Here is a 16,930-nt window from a genome sequence, read left to right on the forward strand (position 1 = left end):
TTTTGCACCCCTGCCTTTGACAAAGTGGGCACTGCTTATCTTATTTGACACATCCGGCCGTGTTTGGGAGTCCCATAGGGCGGCATACAATTGGCCCAGCATCGTCCGGGTTTGGCCGGGGTAGGCTGTCATTGTAAATAAGAATTTGTTCTTAACTGACTTGCCTAGTTAAATTAAAAAATATTTTTAAAAAATTATCACAAGGCGACATCAGCGCTCACCTAAAAAGCCCATATGCCACTGGTTGAGAGAAATTGTCATTGTTTTTGGGCAGAATTATATGAGGTTTTATGTGTTATTGGAGCTGCATCTTGGTCAGTTTAGCTCAGAAAATGCTGCACTCTTTAATCTGCCGCTATAGGCGGTTGCTTAATCCTGCCTAATGAGCGGGCCAGCCTTGGATAGGGCCAAAGTAGTGGAATAGTGGTGAGGTTTTACCTCCAACGTATGTTTGTGGACCGCCATAATACCATAGAAGAAGACCCTCACGCCTTGTTTATTCTCAAAACCCATTGGATAGAAAGCCAGAGTCCCGCCCCTCTGACCTTCTCCTCCAATGGGTTTTGAGAATAAGGCAGGAGAGATGACGCGAGGGCTCTGATTCATGTGCAGTTTTGATGAGTCTCCAGATCCTTTAGCTCACGTAGCAGACAAGACCTGCTTTATGAGATGCTACAAACCCATGGGAGGATTAGACAGACGGGTATACAGATAAGATTTACTTGGGTCCCAGCCCATGTGGCGGTGGAGGGGAACGAGGCAGTTTATGTACTGGCTAAACAAGCACTTAGTAGTGGGGATGTTGATGTTGTAGTTTCAATGAGCAAGGCAGAGGCAAAATTCCTGATATATACAGTGATGATGAAGAGATGGCAGGCGCAGTGGAATAGAGATACTAAGGGCAGTCATTTATTTCAAGTACAGAGGAAAGTCGGGGAGGGGCGGCAGGAAGGGACAGAAGAGAAGAGGATATTTTTATACGATTAAATGTGAGACACAGACGGTTGAACAAGACCTTAAATGTGATAGGAAAGCATCCAACAGGAAAGTGTGATTATTGACAGGAAACCGAGACCGTGGAGCATGTATTGCTACAGTGTGGGCAGTATCAGAGGGAAAGAGACGCTGAGATCTAGTATGAGGGAGAAGGGGATACAGGAAATTAGTTTAGAGTATATTGAGTTGAACGTCATTCGATATAGTCTCAAATATTTTGTTATCTTTTTTTAAGAGCGACAGGGCTGGCAGGTAGGATTTAGTTTTTCCCCTGTCTCTAACCCACACTCCAGTAAAGTAGGTGGCGGTAATGCACCATAACGTTGGATGCCAACTGACGATAAATCTCACCGAAGAAGAAGACGACGCGAGACTCTTCCCCTCTCTCCCTTCCAGAAAATTCAGCGTGACTGACGTTTCGTGTCTCTATAGACTTAAAGTAAGTTCATCTTTATAATACGTTTTAGACCATAAACAGTTGATTTAGTGTTTGCAGTATTATAGTTAAGTTGTATTAATGTTCAACCATATTGTCAGAAGTCATTCTGTACAACAAGAATGTACTACTTTAGCAAATAAAGAGCACGTGCTAGTGTTCAAAGCTAAGGCCGAGAGGCTAACGTAAGCGAGCTACACTAGCTGCTAACATGACACCATTGCATGAAATATCATTAGCACCACGAACACATGTTACAGTCTATCTGTGTGTGAAATCTTACTCCTTTCATAACATTTTTACAATTACCCTTTTGTTGCATCATTGACCTGAGTTTTCACGTGTCATGAGTCTAGTGAAATGCTAACTTAATAGCTAGTCAGTTATTAGCCGCGCATGCTCCGATACTATCCCTCCAAGGTGCTTGCACGGCATGCTAGCTATGCATTTATGACAGTAACCTGGTCTTTATTAGTTACCACGGTCATAATTATGGCAAAACCCCAACTATTTAAAAAATGTACCCTTAGCGTAACCCTAACTTTAACCACACTGCTAATCTTATGCCTAAATTTTAAATTAAGACTAAAAAGCTATTGTTTAATAATATCGAGCCATTTGTGACTTTGTAGTTGTGGTAACTAGTGACAACCTTAGTTTGGTAAACGCTGAACTAGCCAACAAAGTTCCAAGGAGTGCACATTTATTTTGTTGCCCAAGCACTAGACAGCTGATTGAAATATTCAAAGCTTGGATGTTGATTATTTCTTTATATATATTTTTTATTAAAAAAATAATAATAATCAACTGTTGTGCAATTGCAAAACCAAAATGTGCACCCCATGGGGTCCCCATGACTGAGTTTTGGAAACCCTGGGCTAGGTAACAGACATTCAAGAAATGACCAGTATTTTATTAATTAACTGATGCAAGCACGTAGATTATAGTCAGTGTTTTCCTCTAGTGCTGCTATACAGCTGATTATGGACACATTTTCAGCTGAGTACTTTTTCCACTTTGCTAGACAGAAAAAAGTCTGCTGGGAACTATCCTGCTAGAATGCACAAAATGCATCTTCTAGCAATCTGTTTATAGGACAGGTGCCTGTCAGTCACAAAGTGCGCGCTGACAGGGAAACGGCTGGTTTGACAATCTGTGTCCTGCCTCTCGGTACCTGGGTAAGTGTTGTGTGGGCTGTTGTTGCAGTCAAATTTCTTTACATAGGAGAGAGCACACTAATGCCAACTGACACATTGGCCGTGAGACGCATCTGACCCTCTTCACTCGCTCACATGGCGCTCCTTATTTCTCAAAAGTTGAGGGATTTACTGCTTTTATTTTCTAATTAGTCTGCTATATGCGGTGCATAAACTTCTCAATTGTGCCTCAATCTTTTTTGAATTCGTAACATATGACATGCGCCTGCAATTCCACATAAGCATTGTAACTGCAGCAGCTTCACCAGGGAGAGCCATAATTTTCTTGCCACCGCACTAAACTGCGGCAGATTGAAGCTTGGTTTAGGGAGGGTTGTAGACCAAAGCAATTGGATGCACGTTGGTGAGGAAATTCCCCAAATTATTTGAGTGTAGCCACGGCAGACTGGACAGGAGCGTTTGTTCGCTGATCAAATTTTATGGCCTGAATGCATAGTGCCAACTGTAAAGTTTGGTGGAAGAGGAATGGTCTGTGGCTGTTTTTCCATGGTTCGGGCTTGGCCCCTTAGTTCCAGTGAAAGGAAATGTTAACGCTACAGCATACAATGACATTCTAGATGATTGTGTTTCCAACTTTGTGGCAACAATTTGGGGAAGGCCCTTTACTGTTTCAGCATGACAATGTGTGCACAAAGTGCCCCTGTGCACAAAGTGACGTCCGTACAGAAATGGTTTGTCGAGATTGGTGTGGAAGAACTTGACTGGCCTGCACAGAAATGGTTTGTCGAGATTGGTGTGGAAGAACTTGACTGGCCTGCACAGATCCCTTTTCAACCTTTCCCTGACGGAGTCTAATACCTATATGTTTCAAGCTGACCACTATAGTCCCCGTGCCCAAGAAAGTAAAGGTAAACTGCCTAAATGACTATCGCCCCTTGGCACTCATGTCGGTAGCTGTGAAGTGCTTTGAAAGGCTGGTCACGGCTCACATCAATACCATCATCCTGGAAACCCTAGACCCACTCCAATTCGCATACCGCCCCAACAGATTCACAGATGATGCAATCGCACTCCACATTGCCCTTTCCCACCTGGACAAAAGGAACACCTATGTGAGAATGCTGTTCATTGACTACAGCTCAGTGTTCAACACCATAGTGCCCACATAGCTCATCAATAAGCTAAGGTCCCTGGGATTGAACACCTCCCTCTGCAACTGGATCCTAGACTTCCTGAATGGCCGCTCCCAGGTGGTAAGGGTAGGCAACAACACATCTGCTACGCTGATCCTCAGCACAGGTGCCCCTCAGGTGTGCATTCTTAGTCCCCTCCTGTACTCCGTTCACCCACTACTGCTTGGCCAAGCACGACTCAACACATTAACCTCTCTTGGGTACGTGAGGCGTTAGCATCCCACCTCTTAAACAGCCAATGAAACTGTTGGGAGCCAATTTCAAAAACAGAAATATTCATTATAAAAATTCAGAAAACAAAACATATTTTATATAGGTTTAAAGATGATGAACTTCTTGTGAATCCAGCCATGGTGTCAGATTTAAAAGATGCTTTACGGCGAAAGCATACCAAACGATTATTTGAGAACATAGCCCACAAACAGTAACCAGCCAAGTAGAAGAGTTACACAAGTCAGAAAGAGATAAAATTAATCCCTTACCTTTGATCTTCATATGGTTGCACTCAGCAGACATTCATTTACTCAATAAATGTTCCTTTTGTGCGATAAAGTCTCTTTATATCCAAAAACCTCAGTTTTGTCCACACCTTTTCTTCAGTAATCCACAGGCTCAAACGTAGTCAAAACAGGCAGACAGAAAAATCCAAATTGTATCCGTAAAGTTCATAGAAACATGTCAAACAATGTTTATATTCCAGCCTCAGGTTGTTTTTAGCCAGAATAATCAATAATATTTGAACCGGACAATAATGTCGTCAATTTAAAAGGTAAACAAGAAATGCTATCTCTCGGTCGCGCGCATGAAAAAGCTCTGACACTTTAGGGTCCACTCATTCAGACTGCTCTTACTTCCTCATTTTTCAGAATACAAGCCTGAAACAATTTCTAAAGACTGTTGACATCTAGCGGAAGGCATAGGAACTGCAATTTGAGTCCTAAGTCAATGGATACTGTAATGGCATTGAATAGAAAACTACAAAACCACCAAAAAAACCTACTTTCCGAATGGATTTTTCTCAGGTTTTCGCCTGCCAAATCAGTTATGTTATACTCACAGACACTATTTTAACAGTTTTGGAAACTTTAGAGTGTTTTCTATCAGTTATATACCAGTTATATACCAGTTATATGCACATCAGATCTTCTGGGCCTGAGAAACGGGCAGTTTAATTTGGGCGTGCTTTTCATCCAAAATTCCGAGTGCTGCCCCCTACCCTAGAGAGGTTAAGTTTGATGACGACACAACAGTGGTAGGTCCGATCACCGACAACGATGAGACAGCCTATAGGGAGGAGGTCAGAGACTACCAGTACAACAACCTCTCCTTCAACATGAGCAAGAAAAATGGCTGATCATGGACTACAGGATATGGTGGGTCGTACATCGACTGGGCTAAAGTGGAGCGGGTCGAGAGTTTCCATCACCAATAAACTATCATGGTCCAAACACACCAAGACCCACAACGACAACACCTTTGCCCCCCAGTAGACTGAAAAGATTTGGCATGGGTCCCCAGATCCGCAAAGTTATACAGCTGCACCATCGAGAGCATCCTGGCCAGTTGCATCACCGCCTGGTATGGCAACTGCTTGGCAGCCGACCGTAAGGCGCTACAGAGGGTAGTGCGTACGGCCCAGTACATCACTGGGGCCAAGCTTCTGCCATCCAGGACCTATATACTAGGCATGTCAGAGGAAGCCCCCAAAAATTGTCAAAGCCTCCAGTCACCCAAGTCACACTGTTCTCTCTGCTACCGCATGGCAATCAGTACCGGAGTGCCAAGTCTTGGTACAATTCATCAAATGGCCACCCGGAGTGTTTACATTGCCTGCCCCTCCCCCCCCCCCCTGTTTTTACACTGCTGCTACTCGCTGTTTATTATCTATGCATATTCACTTTACCCTTACCAACTTGTACAAATTACCTCGACAAACCTGTACCCCAGACATTGACTCTGTACAGTTACCCCCTGTATATAGCCTCATTATTTTTAATTTAGTACATATTTTAACTACGTTTTTGACCTGCATTGTTTAAGGGCTTGTAAGTAAACATTTCACGGTAACGTCTACACCTGTTGTATTTGGCGCATATGACAAATATATTTATTTATTTTTAAAAAATGGATAGAAGACTAAAAACACCCGGAAATCGTCTCCAAGATATTCCCACTCATAATAGAGACGTGATCATATATACAAATGTAAGCAAGATTTGAAAGTATTGGGCTATGGTCAAATAGTATATCTGTTTTCAGAATTTTTTTGTAATTAGCTTTAAAACGTTTTTTTTTTTGCCATTGGGCTTTACCCAGACACACAACCCCACCAACTAGCTGTGAAGCCAAATCACTCCCAAGATAAAATCTTCAAAAGTGCCCAGGGAGCATGAATTTGAACGCCCCATATAATGTGGTAACGTTGAGTCGAAATCATTTAGCCTATTGTTTTCTGACACATTCATGTATTTTCTTTACTGGCCTATCGGGTAAAGGTCATGCTATTTGTATTTGAGCGAGTCCTAACTTCTCAAGCAGGCTGATGCCTTCACACAGCAAACGCAAGCTGTCCAAAGCAAAAAGAAAAGTGCCCATCAATCTACTTGCGGAGCTTATTTATTTTAGGGGAAGTGATTTACAAAAGTAAACCTTCAATATTAAACATAATAGCACATTGCTGGCTACTGTTGCAAAATGAAAGATAAAAAAGACACTTGGCATTCATTTGGCTAGCCTACTGTAGCCATGTCGATAAGTGTTGACAATGGAGTAGTCAGTCAACTGTTGCTTTTGTGTAGCAAAGCCCATGTTTAACACCTGTTTCATTCTTCAATCATACCTGTATTGCAGATAGCTGACAAAATAACTCTTAAAGAACCAGTGCAGTCATAAATAGAATTGTCTTGTGTTGATCTTATTGTACAACAGCTGATGAATAACACTGTAAAAGTGTGAAAACATTTGATCAGTGTTATTTCCTGATAGTTGCTGGTTGAAAATACATTATAGTATTAGAATGTACCAGAGGCGGCCACAAATAAAGCTTGTTCTGAAAACATTTCTTAACTTCTAACGCCTCCCAAACCCGGATCCGGGAGCACCCCCATCAGTAGAAAAGCTACTAGCATAGCCTAGCATAGCGTCACAAGTAAATACTAGCATCTAAATATCATTAAATCACAAGTCCAAGACACCAGATGAAAGATACACATCTTGTGAATCCAGACATAATTTCTGATTTTTTAAAATGTTTTACAGGGAAGACACACTATGTAAATCTATTAGCTAACCACGTTAGCAAAAGACAACACTTTTTTTACTCCACCATTTTCTTACTGCATCAGTAGCTATCACAAATTCGACCAAATAAAGATATAAATAGCCACTAACCAAGAAACAACCTCAGATGACAGTCTGATAACATATTTATTGTATAGCATAGGTTTTGTTAGAAAAATGTGCATATTTCAGGTATAAATCAGAGTTTACTATTGCAGACCTCATTACTACTCTCACCAAAGCCACTAGATAACTACAGAGACCATCGTGTATTAGCTAATTACTCATCATAAAACATTTCTTAAAAATACACAGCGTGCAGCAGATGAAAGACACAGATCTTGTGAATATTGACAATATTTCAGATTTTCTGAGTGTTTTACAGCAAACACAATATAGCGTTATATTAGCTTAGCACAATAGCAAACATTACAACAGCATTGATTCAAGCCAAACATAGCAATAACGTATAAACCACCAAATATATTGATTTTTTCACTAACCTTCTCAGAATTCTTCAGATGACAGTCCTGTAACATCATATTACACAATGCATATAGAGTTTGTTCGAAAATGTGCATATTTAGCGGCACAAATCGTGTTATACAATGAGAAAAGTAGCCAAGCTGCCCAGAAAATGGCAGGAGAAATCTTTGAAGAGGCACCTAATCTAATCAGTAACTATTCCAAAACTTGACAAAAAAATACAGGTTGGACAGCAATTGAAAGACAAATTAGTTCTTAATGCAATCGCTGAATTACATTTTTAAAATTAACGTTACTGAGCAATACAGGGTGCGATAAAGCAAGGCTACACGGCAAGTAATGGCGTCGTATGCATTTTACTTTTTTCAACAGAACAATGAATTATCAGCATAAAGACTGCTTACTATTAGCTGAGCTTCCACCAGAATCTTGGGCATGGTGTCCTTTCTCCAGAACAATCGTCTTTGGGTTGAAAGATGTCCTCTTGCCCGGTCGAAATAGCCGCTAATGTTAGCCGCCAACTGGAGTGGTGTCCAACTCGTGAAAGCGCATGGCAAAGAAATCCCAGAAAATCGCAATAAACTGCTATAAGTCGGTTTAAATTAACTACCTTATGTCTTTAACACCTATAACGAATAAAAACATGACCGGAGATATAGAACTACTAAAACGAAAGCGTTTGCAGGACGCCATTGTGATGACTTCATGCGTCAAGCGCACTGTTGAAAAGGACGGTCCTTCCGTTCCACGGTCCTAAATAAGGTCCCAGATTGCGCAATTGACTCCATTCAAATTCTCACCGCTTACTGACATCTAGAGGAAGGCGTATGCAGTGCATGTACCCTCATAGCTTGCATGGGGACTTATAAACTGATCTCAGAACAGGGACCTCGATTTCTGAAATCTCACTCCGACAGGAAAAGTGCTGCAGAATGAGTTCTGTTTCACTCAGAGAAATAATTCAAACGGTTTTAGAAACTAGAGTGTTTTCTATCCAATAGTAATAATAATATGCATATTGTACGAGCAAGAATTGAGTACGAGGCAGTTTAATTTGGGAACTCATTTTTCCAAGATAGAAATAGCACCCCCCATAAACTCAAGAGGTTAACCTGTCTAGGACTGCGGAACCCCTTGCCAACAGCCAATGAAATTGCAGGGTGCCAAATTCAACCAACATAAATCTCATAATTACATTTTCTCAAACATACAAGTATTAGGCACCATTTTAAAGATAAAATTCTCGTTAATCCAACCACAGTGTCCGACTTCAAAAAAAGCTTTTTGGCGAAAGCGGAACATAGCATTAGGTCAGCAACTAGTCACAGAAAGCATACAGCGATTTTCCAAGCAAAGAGAGGAGTCACAAAAAGCAGAAATGTTGATAAAATGAATCACTAACCTTTGATATTCTTCATCAGATGACACTCCCGGGACAACATGTCACACAATACATGTATGTTTTGTTCGATCAAGTTCATATTTATATCCAAAAACCTCGGTTTACATTTGGCTTTGCCTCTAAAACATCCCGTGAATTTGCACAGAGCCACATCAAATCACAGAAATACTCATAATAAACATTAATAAAAGATACAAGTGTTATTCACAGATTTAAAGATATACTTCTCCTTAATGCAACCGCTATGTCAGATTTCAAAAAAACTTAACGGAAAAAGCAAACCATGCAATAATCTGAGTACAGCGCTCAGAGACATTCACAACCCAAGAATAGCATTATAAATATTCACTTACCTTTGATCTTTGTCAGAATGCACTCCCAGGAATCCCAGTTCCACAATAAATGTTTAATTTGTTCCATAAAGTCCATCATTTATGTCCGAATTCCTCCTTTAGTAAACAAATCGAAACTCACGAGGCGTGGGCAAGTCCAGCGGAAATGTCGGACAAAAATTCCAAAAGGTTATATTAATGGTCGTAGAAACAAATCAAACGATGTATAGAATCAATCTTTAGGATGTTTTTATCATAAATGTTCAATAATGTCCCAACTGGAATTCATTTGTCTGTAGAAAAGCAATGGAACGAGAGGTAACTTTCTCATGACCGCGCATCACGAGCCCGTGGCTACTGGTAGACCTCTGACTCATTCCCCTCTCATTCAGCTCCCCTTCACAGTAGAAGCCTGAAACAATGTTCTAATGACTGTTGACATCTAGTGTAAGCCTTAGGAAGTGCAAGATGACCCATACCCCACTGTATATTCAATAGGGGCTGAGTTGGAAAACTACAAACCTCAGATTTCCCACTTCCTGGTTGGATTTTTTCTCAGGTTTTTGCCTGCCATACTCAGACATCATTCAAACAGTTTTTGAAACTTCAGAGTGTTTTCTATCCAATACTACTAATAATATGCATATATTAGCATCTGGGACTGAGTAGGAGGCAGTTTACTCTGGGAACGCTTTTCATCCAAACGTGAAAATGCTGCCCCCTATCCAAAAGAAGTTAACCCCCCACCTCCCAGTACTGGGGAGCCTGCCTTACTACTCTTTCTATTGGGTACTGGGTACTCCATGTGCTTGCGGAAAACACTGTAGCCATTGCTAATTAGGCTACTCATAACGCCACATGGACAAGGCCAATTTGAATATCCACAGAATGCATGTCACGTAGACCAATATAGTTTATAATCCAACTAATAGTTTTTTCTTCTCCATATCTCTTGCAGAATGCGTTACGTGGCCGCTTACCTCCTGGCTGTGCTTGGTGGCAACACCAGCCCCTCCTCAAAGGACATCAAGACCATCCTGGGGAGTGTTGGAATCGAGGCCGAAGCTGAGCGCCTAGACAAGGTATGGCACCGTTTAGGGAGATGCTGTTTTGATAAGATAAACTGAGTTACTTTTGTTTCCTTGGACAGTGTTGCACGATGGAGGCCTCGGTTTACACAGTAACTGGTGATGATTAGAACCTGAATTTGTTTTCACAGGTTGTCAAAGAATTAAATGGAAAAGACATCAATGAAGTCATGAACTCTGGTGAGGCATTTTCCCTTATGTCTTTGATTTGACTCGTGAGTTCATGCATGGTCATAGCTACAGAATTGTTAATGTTACAGATTGGCTAATGGAAAGCATCGCAATGAATTTTTCAACTAACCTGTTCTTGGTGATACTTTCTTTGTTCTCGATTCGGTATCTACCAGAGATTATTCAGAAAGATATTAAATCCACGTTTTATATCGAATGAGAAATGCCTCTTGCATTGGTGTAGATCTTAGTTTTTTGTTGCACTGTGTGATGCACTGTCATCTACTTCTACACGTGTCCGCATCGTGTAGAAACGACTAGTTCCTGCAAAGATGTTGGGAAATGCAAGATGTCTAGTAGCTAAAATGGCAAGGGAATGGCTCACTTGTGCAAAACGTGGATTTAATATCTTTCTTTATATTCTTTGATTTTTGGAGAACCACCTGCAACTGTGCATGGACATTTATAAGATACACTCTTTTTACCGAATCAAAAACTAAGAACGTATTGCCAAGAACGGGTTATGTTTCCATTAGCCAATCTGTAACGGGTTCGGAGCAATACATACCGTTACATCCTGTTAACAATTCTGTAGCTCATTATGCCTGATTTACACTATAGGGTCAACCCAAACCGTACTGTTGGCTGAGCTATTTTCTCAGTACTTCTTGCTTCGGCACTATAGTGTGATTGGCTTTGGTCTGGAGCTGACCTCATTTAGTCGACTGGTCGATTGTTTGGTCGATACGCTGTTGGTCAACCAAGATTTCTTTAGTCGAACAGTAGCAATTTATAAAAAATAAATACACCTGTCGGATTTCCCCTGAGTGGACTGATCCATTGTGGGGGACGGCACAGTCCATCAGTCTAAGACGTGCTACTGAAATTGTATATGGTTATATTACATAAGAACAATCATCTCTAATTTTTGTCCCGTCCGACTCTGTCAATACATGGCAGGAAAGTAACAATTCCAGACAGAATAACCTACAGTTTTTTTGCAAACTCCAAGGTCCTCTGATGGTACTAGCCCCTTGTGAATCGACATCCCTGTGTTTTGAGGAATGTCTGAGTTTGACAGGTGTTGCTCGTGGTTTGCGTAAGAAAACGAATCGATAAATTTAACTAAATGCTGCGCAGAAGCTATATTTGAATGGCCTACATGTAGCCTATCAACTTTCAGTGAATGTGTTTGTTTGTTTTGTGTGTTAATTGAATATTGCCATATGCATCAGTAAAAAATATTGAGCCTATTTAATGCAACCCTTGCTGTTTAGTAGATCGCAAAGCAGCATGCAACCGAGCTAAACGTTTGGAAATGATAAGTTAACTTTCTCATCCATTGCCTTAAAATGCATCAAGTGCAATTGCACTGTTTAGTTCGCATCTAAAGGCTGGAGGGCATACTGAGGATCGCTAAAATATCCTAATGATTATGATCACACTTCCTCAATTCAAATATGATGGCGACACTATAGGAAAGATGGTTCGGTATGGTTTAGAAACTCGGGAACCAAGCTAGAGTTATCCATGTGGCCCGATCACCTAGACATGTTGAAATACTGTATCTTCACGCCTAGAATAAAAACTTCCAGGCTTCCGTCATAACTGTCAATTTATTTGAAAAAAAGAAAGAATTACAGGGGGCAGTTTGGGGGGAAATCAAATCCTGTCCAAATCATCATCGATAACAGACATTCTGAAGTAATAATTTCATAACCAACGTTCTCTAGTAGTACTAGTCCTGTGCGAATAGGTTTTTGGTCACGTGCATGCAATGCATACATGTCACGTAAAGAGAGCAAGGGTTGAGGGAATGTTTTTCCAAAACAAATTGGGGATTTCGCTAACAGAACTTCTCAGTCAGAAATGGGTGTAATTATTTTGCAGTTGTCCCAACACGGACAGCGCGATAAACACTTTGATGTTTTGTGGTGGTCGCTGCAGCAGGGAGGAGAGAGGCAGCGGGTGCTAGTCAGTCACTCACTGTCTTTCTTGCACAGCAAGTCTGAGCCCAGCACTATCAAATCAATTGGTGGTCAAACTCCCTCTAGTCATTTGTGTGTATTCATTATTTCATCAGACAAGTTCAGTGAATATAGTTGATTTAATTAAAACACATAGGATGTGTCAATATATGGAAAAATACACGTAACAAAATGTAGACCAATCGATTGGTCAAAAGAACAGACGACTCTTGATCAAACTTTTTTTTTTTGTGCCAGGGACAGCCCTACTTTGGTCGATAGATTGCATATAGGCGCAAATGTCGTCGGTCATTCATTCACTGTTCACGTTAATTTGTTACCTGTCAATGAATTGGTCCTTTACGCTTTGCAGGCCTCTCTAAGTTGGCCTCCGTGCCAGCAGGTGGTGCTGTGGCAGCTCCTGCAGCTGGCGCTGCAGCTGGCACTGCTCCTGTTGCTGGTAAGATCAATCTCTCATGTCTCTCCTTTTGTCTCACATCACATTCCACAATAGGGTGCCAAACATTTCAATGGACTGAAACACATTTCTTTGATAATAATTGCATTAAAAAACATAATTAGAGGAAAACGCTTGTGCTTGATATTAGACACTGTTATTCCATTTCTGTAAATTAACTATGCGTATAGACTCCCAAACATGAAGCTAACCTATGTTTGTGTGTCTGCAGCGGAAGAGAAAAAGGAGGAGAAGAAAGAGGAATCTGAAGAGGGATCTGATGACGACATGGGATTCGGCCTCTTTGATTAATTTTTCTTCCGTGAGAAGTGAAAAAACAATAAAATTTGAAATTGTTACCAGAAAGCCATCGCTTCTTTTTATATATATGTTCATCACTTTATCATTATAACTGTTCAGTATTGTAGGAATGTTACAACGACACAAACACTGTAGCCAGAAGCCTACTAAAATATTGACCTTTGCCTGAGACAAACTTAGTCTGGCAGAACAATGGTGTTTATTTTGAGTACCAAACTGCATATTTTTTTGTGGCAGTTAGAATTTGCCGGTGCTGCAAGAAAAGGGGAAACCTTGTTGGATTATAAGATATGAAGAACTGTAAACACCTGGGATACCTGCAGCTGGTATGGGTTTTGTCTTTGTTTTTCAACCTTGATTCATTGAATAGGATGAGTTTTACTGTTGACACAGTATTGTTTAGAATCGGCAAGTAATTTGATTTTTTTTAACTGGTAGAATATATTTTGTTTACTCAGTGTCTAACTACTGCAAATATTTAGACTGAAATTACACAAATGTTCTTTAAAATCTACATATGAGCAATAAGCGATCTGTCAAACTATATCCCTAGTTCTAAGAATAACGAATTGGTTGGTGTGCTGCACACTTTTACCAATATCCAAGGGGTGAAGAGAAATTGGTTACTGCCATTCATGACACAATGATGACATCTTGTGGATAAATGTAATATGATTTGATGTAATCAATGTTCTCTGTTTCTAAAATGTTATCTTCACAGACAATACTGTACAAATAAACTTTTCCTGAATATCTACTCTAGGTGCACCTTGCAACATTGGGTGGTCGGTCTGGCAGTCCAAACAGTGCCTGGTCAGTCTACTCCTAACCTGGGCAAATTTTTTAAACATTTTGAATGGTTAGCAGGACAGGAAAATGGTCTAATTCACACACTTATCAAGAGAACATCCCTGGTTATCCCTAATGCCTCTAATTTGGCGGACTCACTAAACACTTGCTTCATTTGTAAATAATGTCAGTGTTGAAGCTGGCCCCTGGCTATCTGTAAAAAAAAAAAAATTAAACAAGAAAATGGTGCTGTATGGTTTGATTAATATAAGGAATTTGAAATTGTGTATATTTTGGTAATTACATTGACTTTCGATACTTAAGTAGGTTTAAAACCAAACACTTTTACTTGAGTAGGATTGTACTGGGCGACTTTTGCTTCAGAAAGCAATCTTGTCCTATCACTAGGCAAAACTTATTAGATGTTCTGTACAGTCTACCCCTTAGTTACATAACTACCGGTAAGTCTGTCATGCTTGTGTTTATACCATATTACCATTGGTACACATGTCGGTTTAAACTTTTGATCACATGTACATCCCCCGGGGTTGCTGTGTTGAGTACACCAGGTCCCGGAGAAGGCCCTGTGGCAGGATGTCAAACTGGTTGTGCCTTTCTTTGTAAAGCTCTCCTGCCCCAGGAGGAACCTTGTGCACAGGTAAGACGCATCAGCTCATCCTTCACTCATAGACGTGGCTGACTGTAAAATCATATTACTTCTAAATCAGCGATCCCAGTTAGTGGTAATCATGTGCCACACAAACGCCATGCTATTATTGCTATTGGCAAGAGCATCCCCATTGGGCAAGAATTGATTGAGTCACCATTGATTATTTCAACATACTGGTTATCACACAATATCAATAAAGCTGATTGAAGTTAGATTAATCGTTTTTTTTTTTGTCAGGTTAACCCTGATGTCAACTAACTATTGACTACAGGGTTTCTAGGTGTGGTTAATTTTAAACTGTGGGCAATTATGAAGTATCGATCAAAATGTAATGTTCGGTCTTTGCCAGGTGGGTAACTTCTGTCTATGTCAAGACATGTTCCTTTTAATCTCTCTTCTACTTTTCCATAACACACTGTCAGGCTAGTGTAGTCAGTGCTCTCTCTTACACTGTTTTTTGATACTATTAGGTTGTGACCCTGTGGCCCTGTCAAGAGTATGGCCCTCTGGTTTTGTCATTATGGCCCCTACCAAAGAAACACAGTCTGAGTCCAGAGAAGCCTCCTCCACAGCCGCGCCATCGCTCTGTACTGCGGTACCAGCTCTCTAGCATCAGCACACCTTACACAACCGAGAGCAACCCCCCCCCCCCCCCCCCCCCCGTCGTCTTATCTGGTGTCCTGTGTGAATTTAAGTATGCTCCCTCTAATTCTCCCATCTCTCTCTCCCCTCCCAGAGGACCTGAGCCTTAGGGCAATGCCTCAAGACTACCTGGCCTGGTGACTCCTGGCTGTCCCCCATTCCCAGTCTACCTGGTCGTGCTGCTGATCCAGTCTCTGCTATTTTGCCTGTGGCTATGGAACCCTGACCTGTTCACCGGACCTGCTGTTTTTGACCCTCTCTCTCTCTACCGCACCTGCTGTCTTGACCTCTGAATGCTCGGCTATGAAAAGTCAAAAGTCATCACCCGGCACAGCCAGAAGAGGACTGGCCACCCCTCAGAGCCTGGTTTCTTTCTAGGTCCCTGCTTTTCTAGGGAGTTTTTCCTAGCCACCATGCTTCCACATCTGCATTGCTTGCTGTTTGGGGTTTTAGGCTGGGTTTCTATATAAGCACTTTGTGACATCTGCTGATGTAAACATGGCTTAATAAATACATTTGATTGATTGATTGTTTGAGGTCTCTACCACTGCCAGAGGCTGCTGCCACGAGTTTTGCCACAGCATTGAGGAGACCCTGGCTTCCCCACACATCTCTCACATGGAGAGGATGTCCCTGGAAGGAGGGGATACTCTTGGCCCGAGCTATGTTGTCCTTGGCAGATGAATAGCATACCTAAATCTCACCTACATACATTCTAGGTTATATTTATTTAAGAGCAAGTTGTGTTTTTAGTCAATAATTCACTTAACCGTCAACAGTTCTAAAGTTAAATTATCCCCCATCTCAACCTCTATAAGGAATTGTGTTCATGTTTATTGGTCCAGCTAATGGATGTGGTTAATTTGACACAGCTGATTTTAACCATGTGTGCTCAAAGACAGTACAGTATGAAGATAGGCTAAAACTGCTTCTCCAATCCCACTTGTAGGCGACGTTGGCTGGCTAAGCTCATGCGTAGAAACATGTCATCGGCTATCTCACACCGAGCTACGCAAGTGCAGGCCATCAAATCAAAGGCACTACTTCGATATGTTGTTTTTGACATAAATGAAAACTTGTCACTTTCATGAGGTTGGAGAAATAGCATGTTCAACTACTTAAGGCATTGACTCAAATGTAGGTTGCGCCTTAAGATTTTTGTCTTCTCAAACCCCAGCCTGGTCTGTATCGCAAGCATTCCCAGAAGTGTCACGATGTTGCGCCTCTGGGTTTAGAAACTGTGCCCAAATGTTTGTCAGAGAATGTCTGTTAAAGGGCAACTGACCCTAAAAAACAACTAATCCCTTTGAAAACGGCCTATGTGGCAACAATATGAGTCAAACATTTATTCTAGTGTCAAAATTGACTACAAAGTGTAAATAGGATAATTTTGGTCATAAAATCAGTCTCGTCTAAAATGGAGTTTGTGACCTCGGCGCATCACAATGACCACGTTTAAATGCACACCAATAAACCATTATTGGGGATTATTATTATTATTATTATTCGGGATACTCAAGTATTCTTTTTTAGTTGACACACAG

General features: G+C 41.0%; 1 protein-coding gene across 1 annotated transcript; it reads left to right on the top strand.

Annotated features, from left to right (window-relative positions):
* The first annotated feature begins 1,325 nt into the window (after positions 1 to 1,325).
* LOC129814900 (60S acidic ribosomal protein P2-like) lies at positions 1,326 to 13,330 on the top strand. Its single transcript, XM_055868047.1, has 5 exons — positions 1,326 to 1,435; positions 10,240 to 10,363; positions 10,501 to 10,549; positions 12,881 to 12,967; positions 13,197 to 13,330. The coding sequence occupies exons 2-5, from the start codon at positions 10,241 to 10,243 to the stop codon at positions 13,274 to 13,276; spliced, it is 339 nt and encodes a 112-aa protein (XP_055724022.1). The 5' UTR covers positions 1,326 to 1,435; position 10,240; the 3' UTR covers positions 13,277 to 13,330.
* The last annotated feature ends 3,600 nt before the right edge of the window (positions 13,331 to 16,930 follow it).

This window comes from Salvelinus fontinalis, chromosome 18 (genome assembly GCF_029448725.1).
Source record: "Salvelinus fontinalis isolate EN_2023a chromosome 18, ASM2944872v1, whole genome shotgun sequence".
In the NCBI taxonomy this organism is placed as follows: Eukaryota; Metazoa; Chordata; class Actinopteri; order Salmoniformes; family Salmonidae; genus Salvelinus; species Salvelinus fontinalis.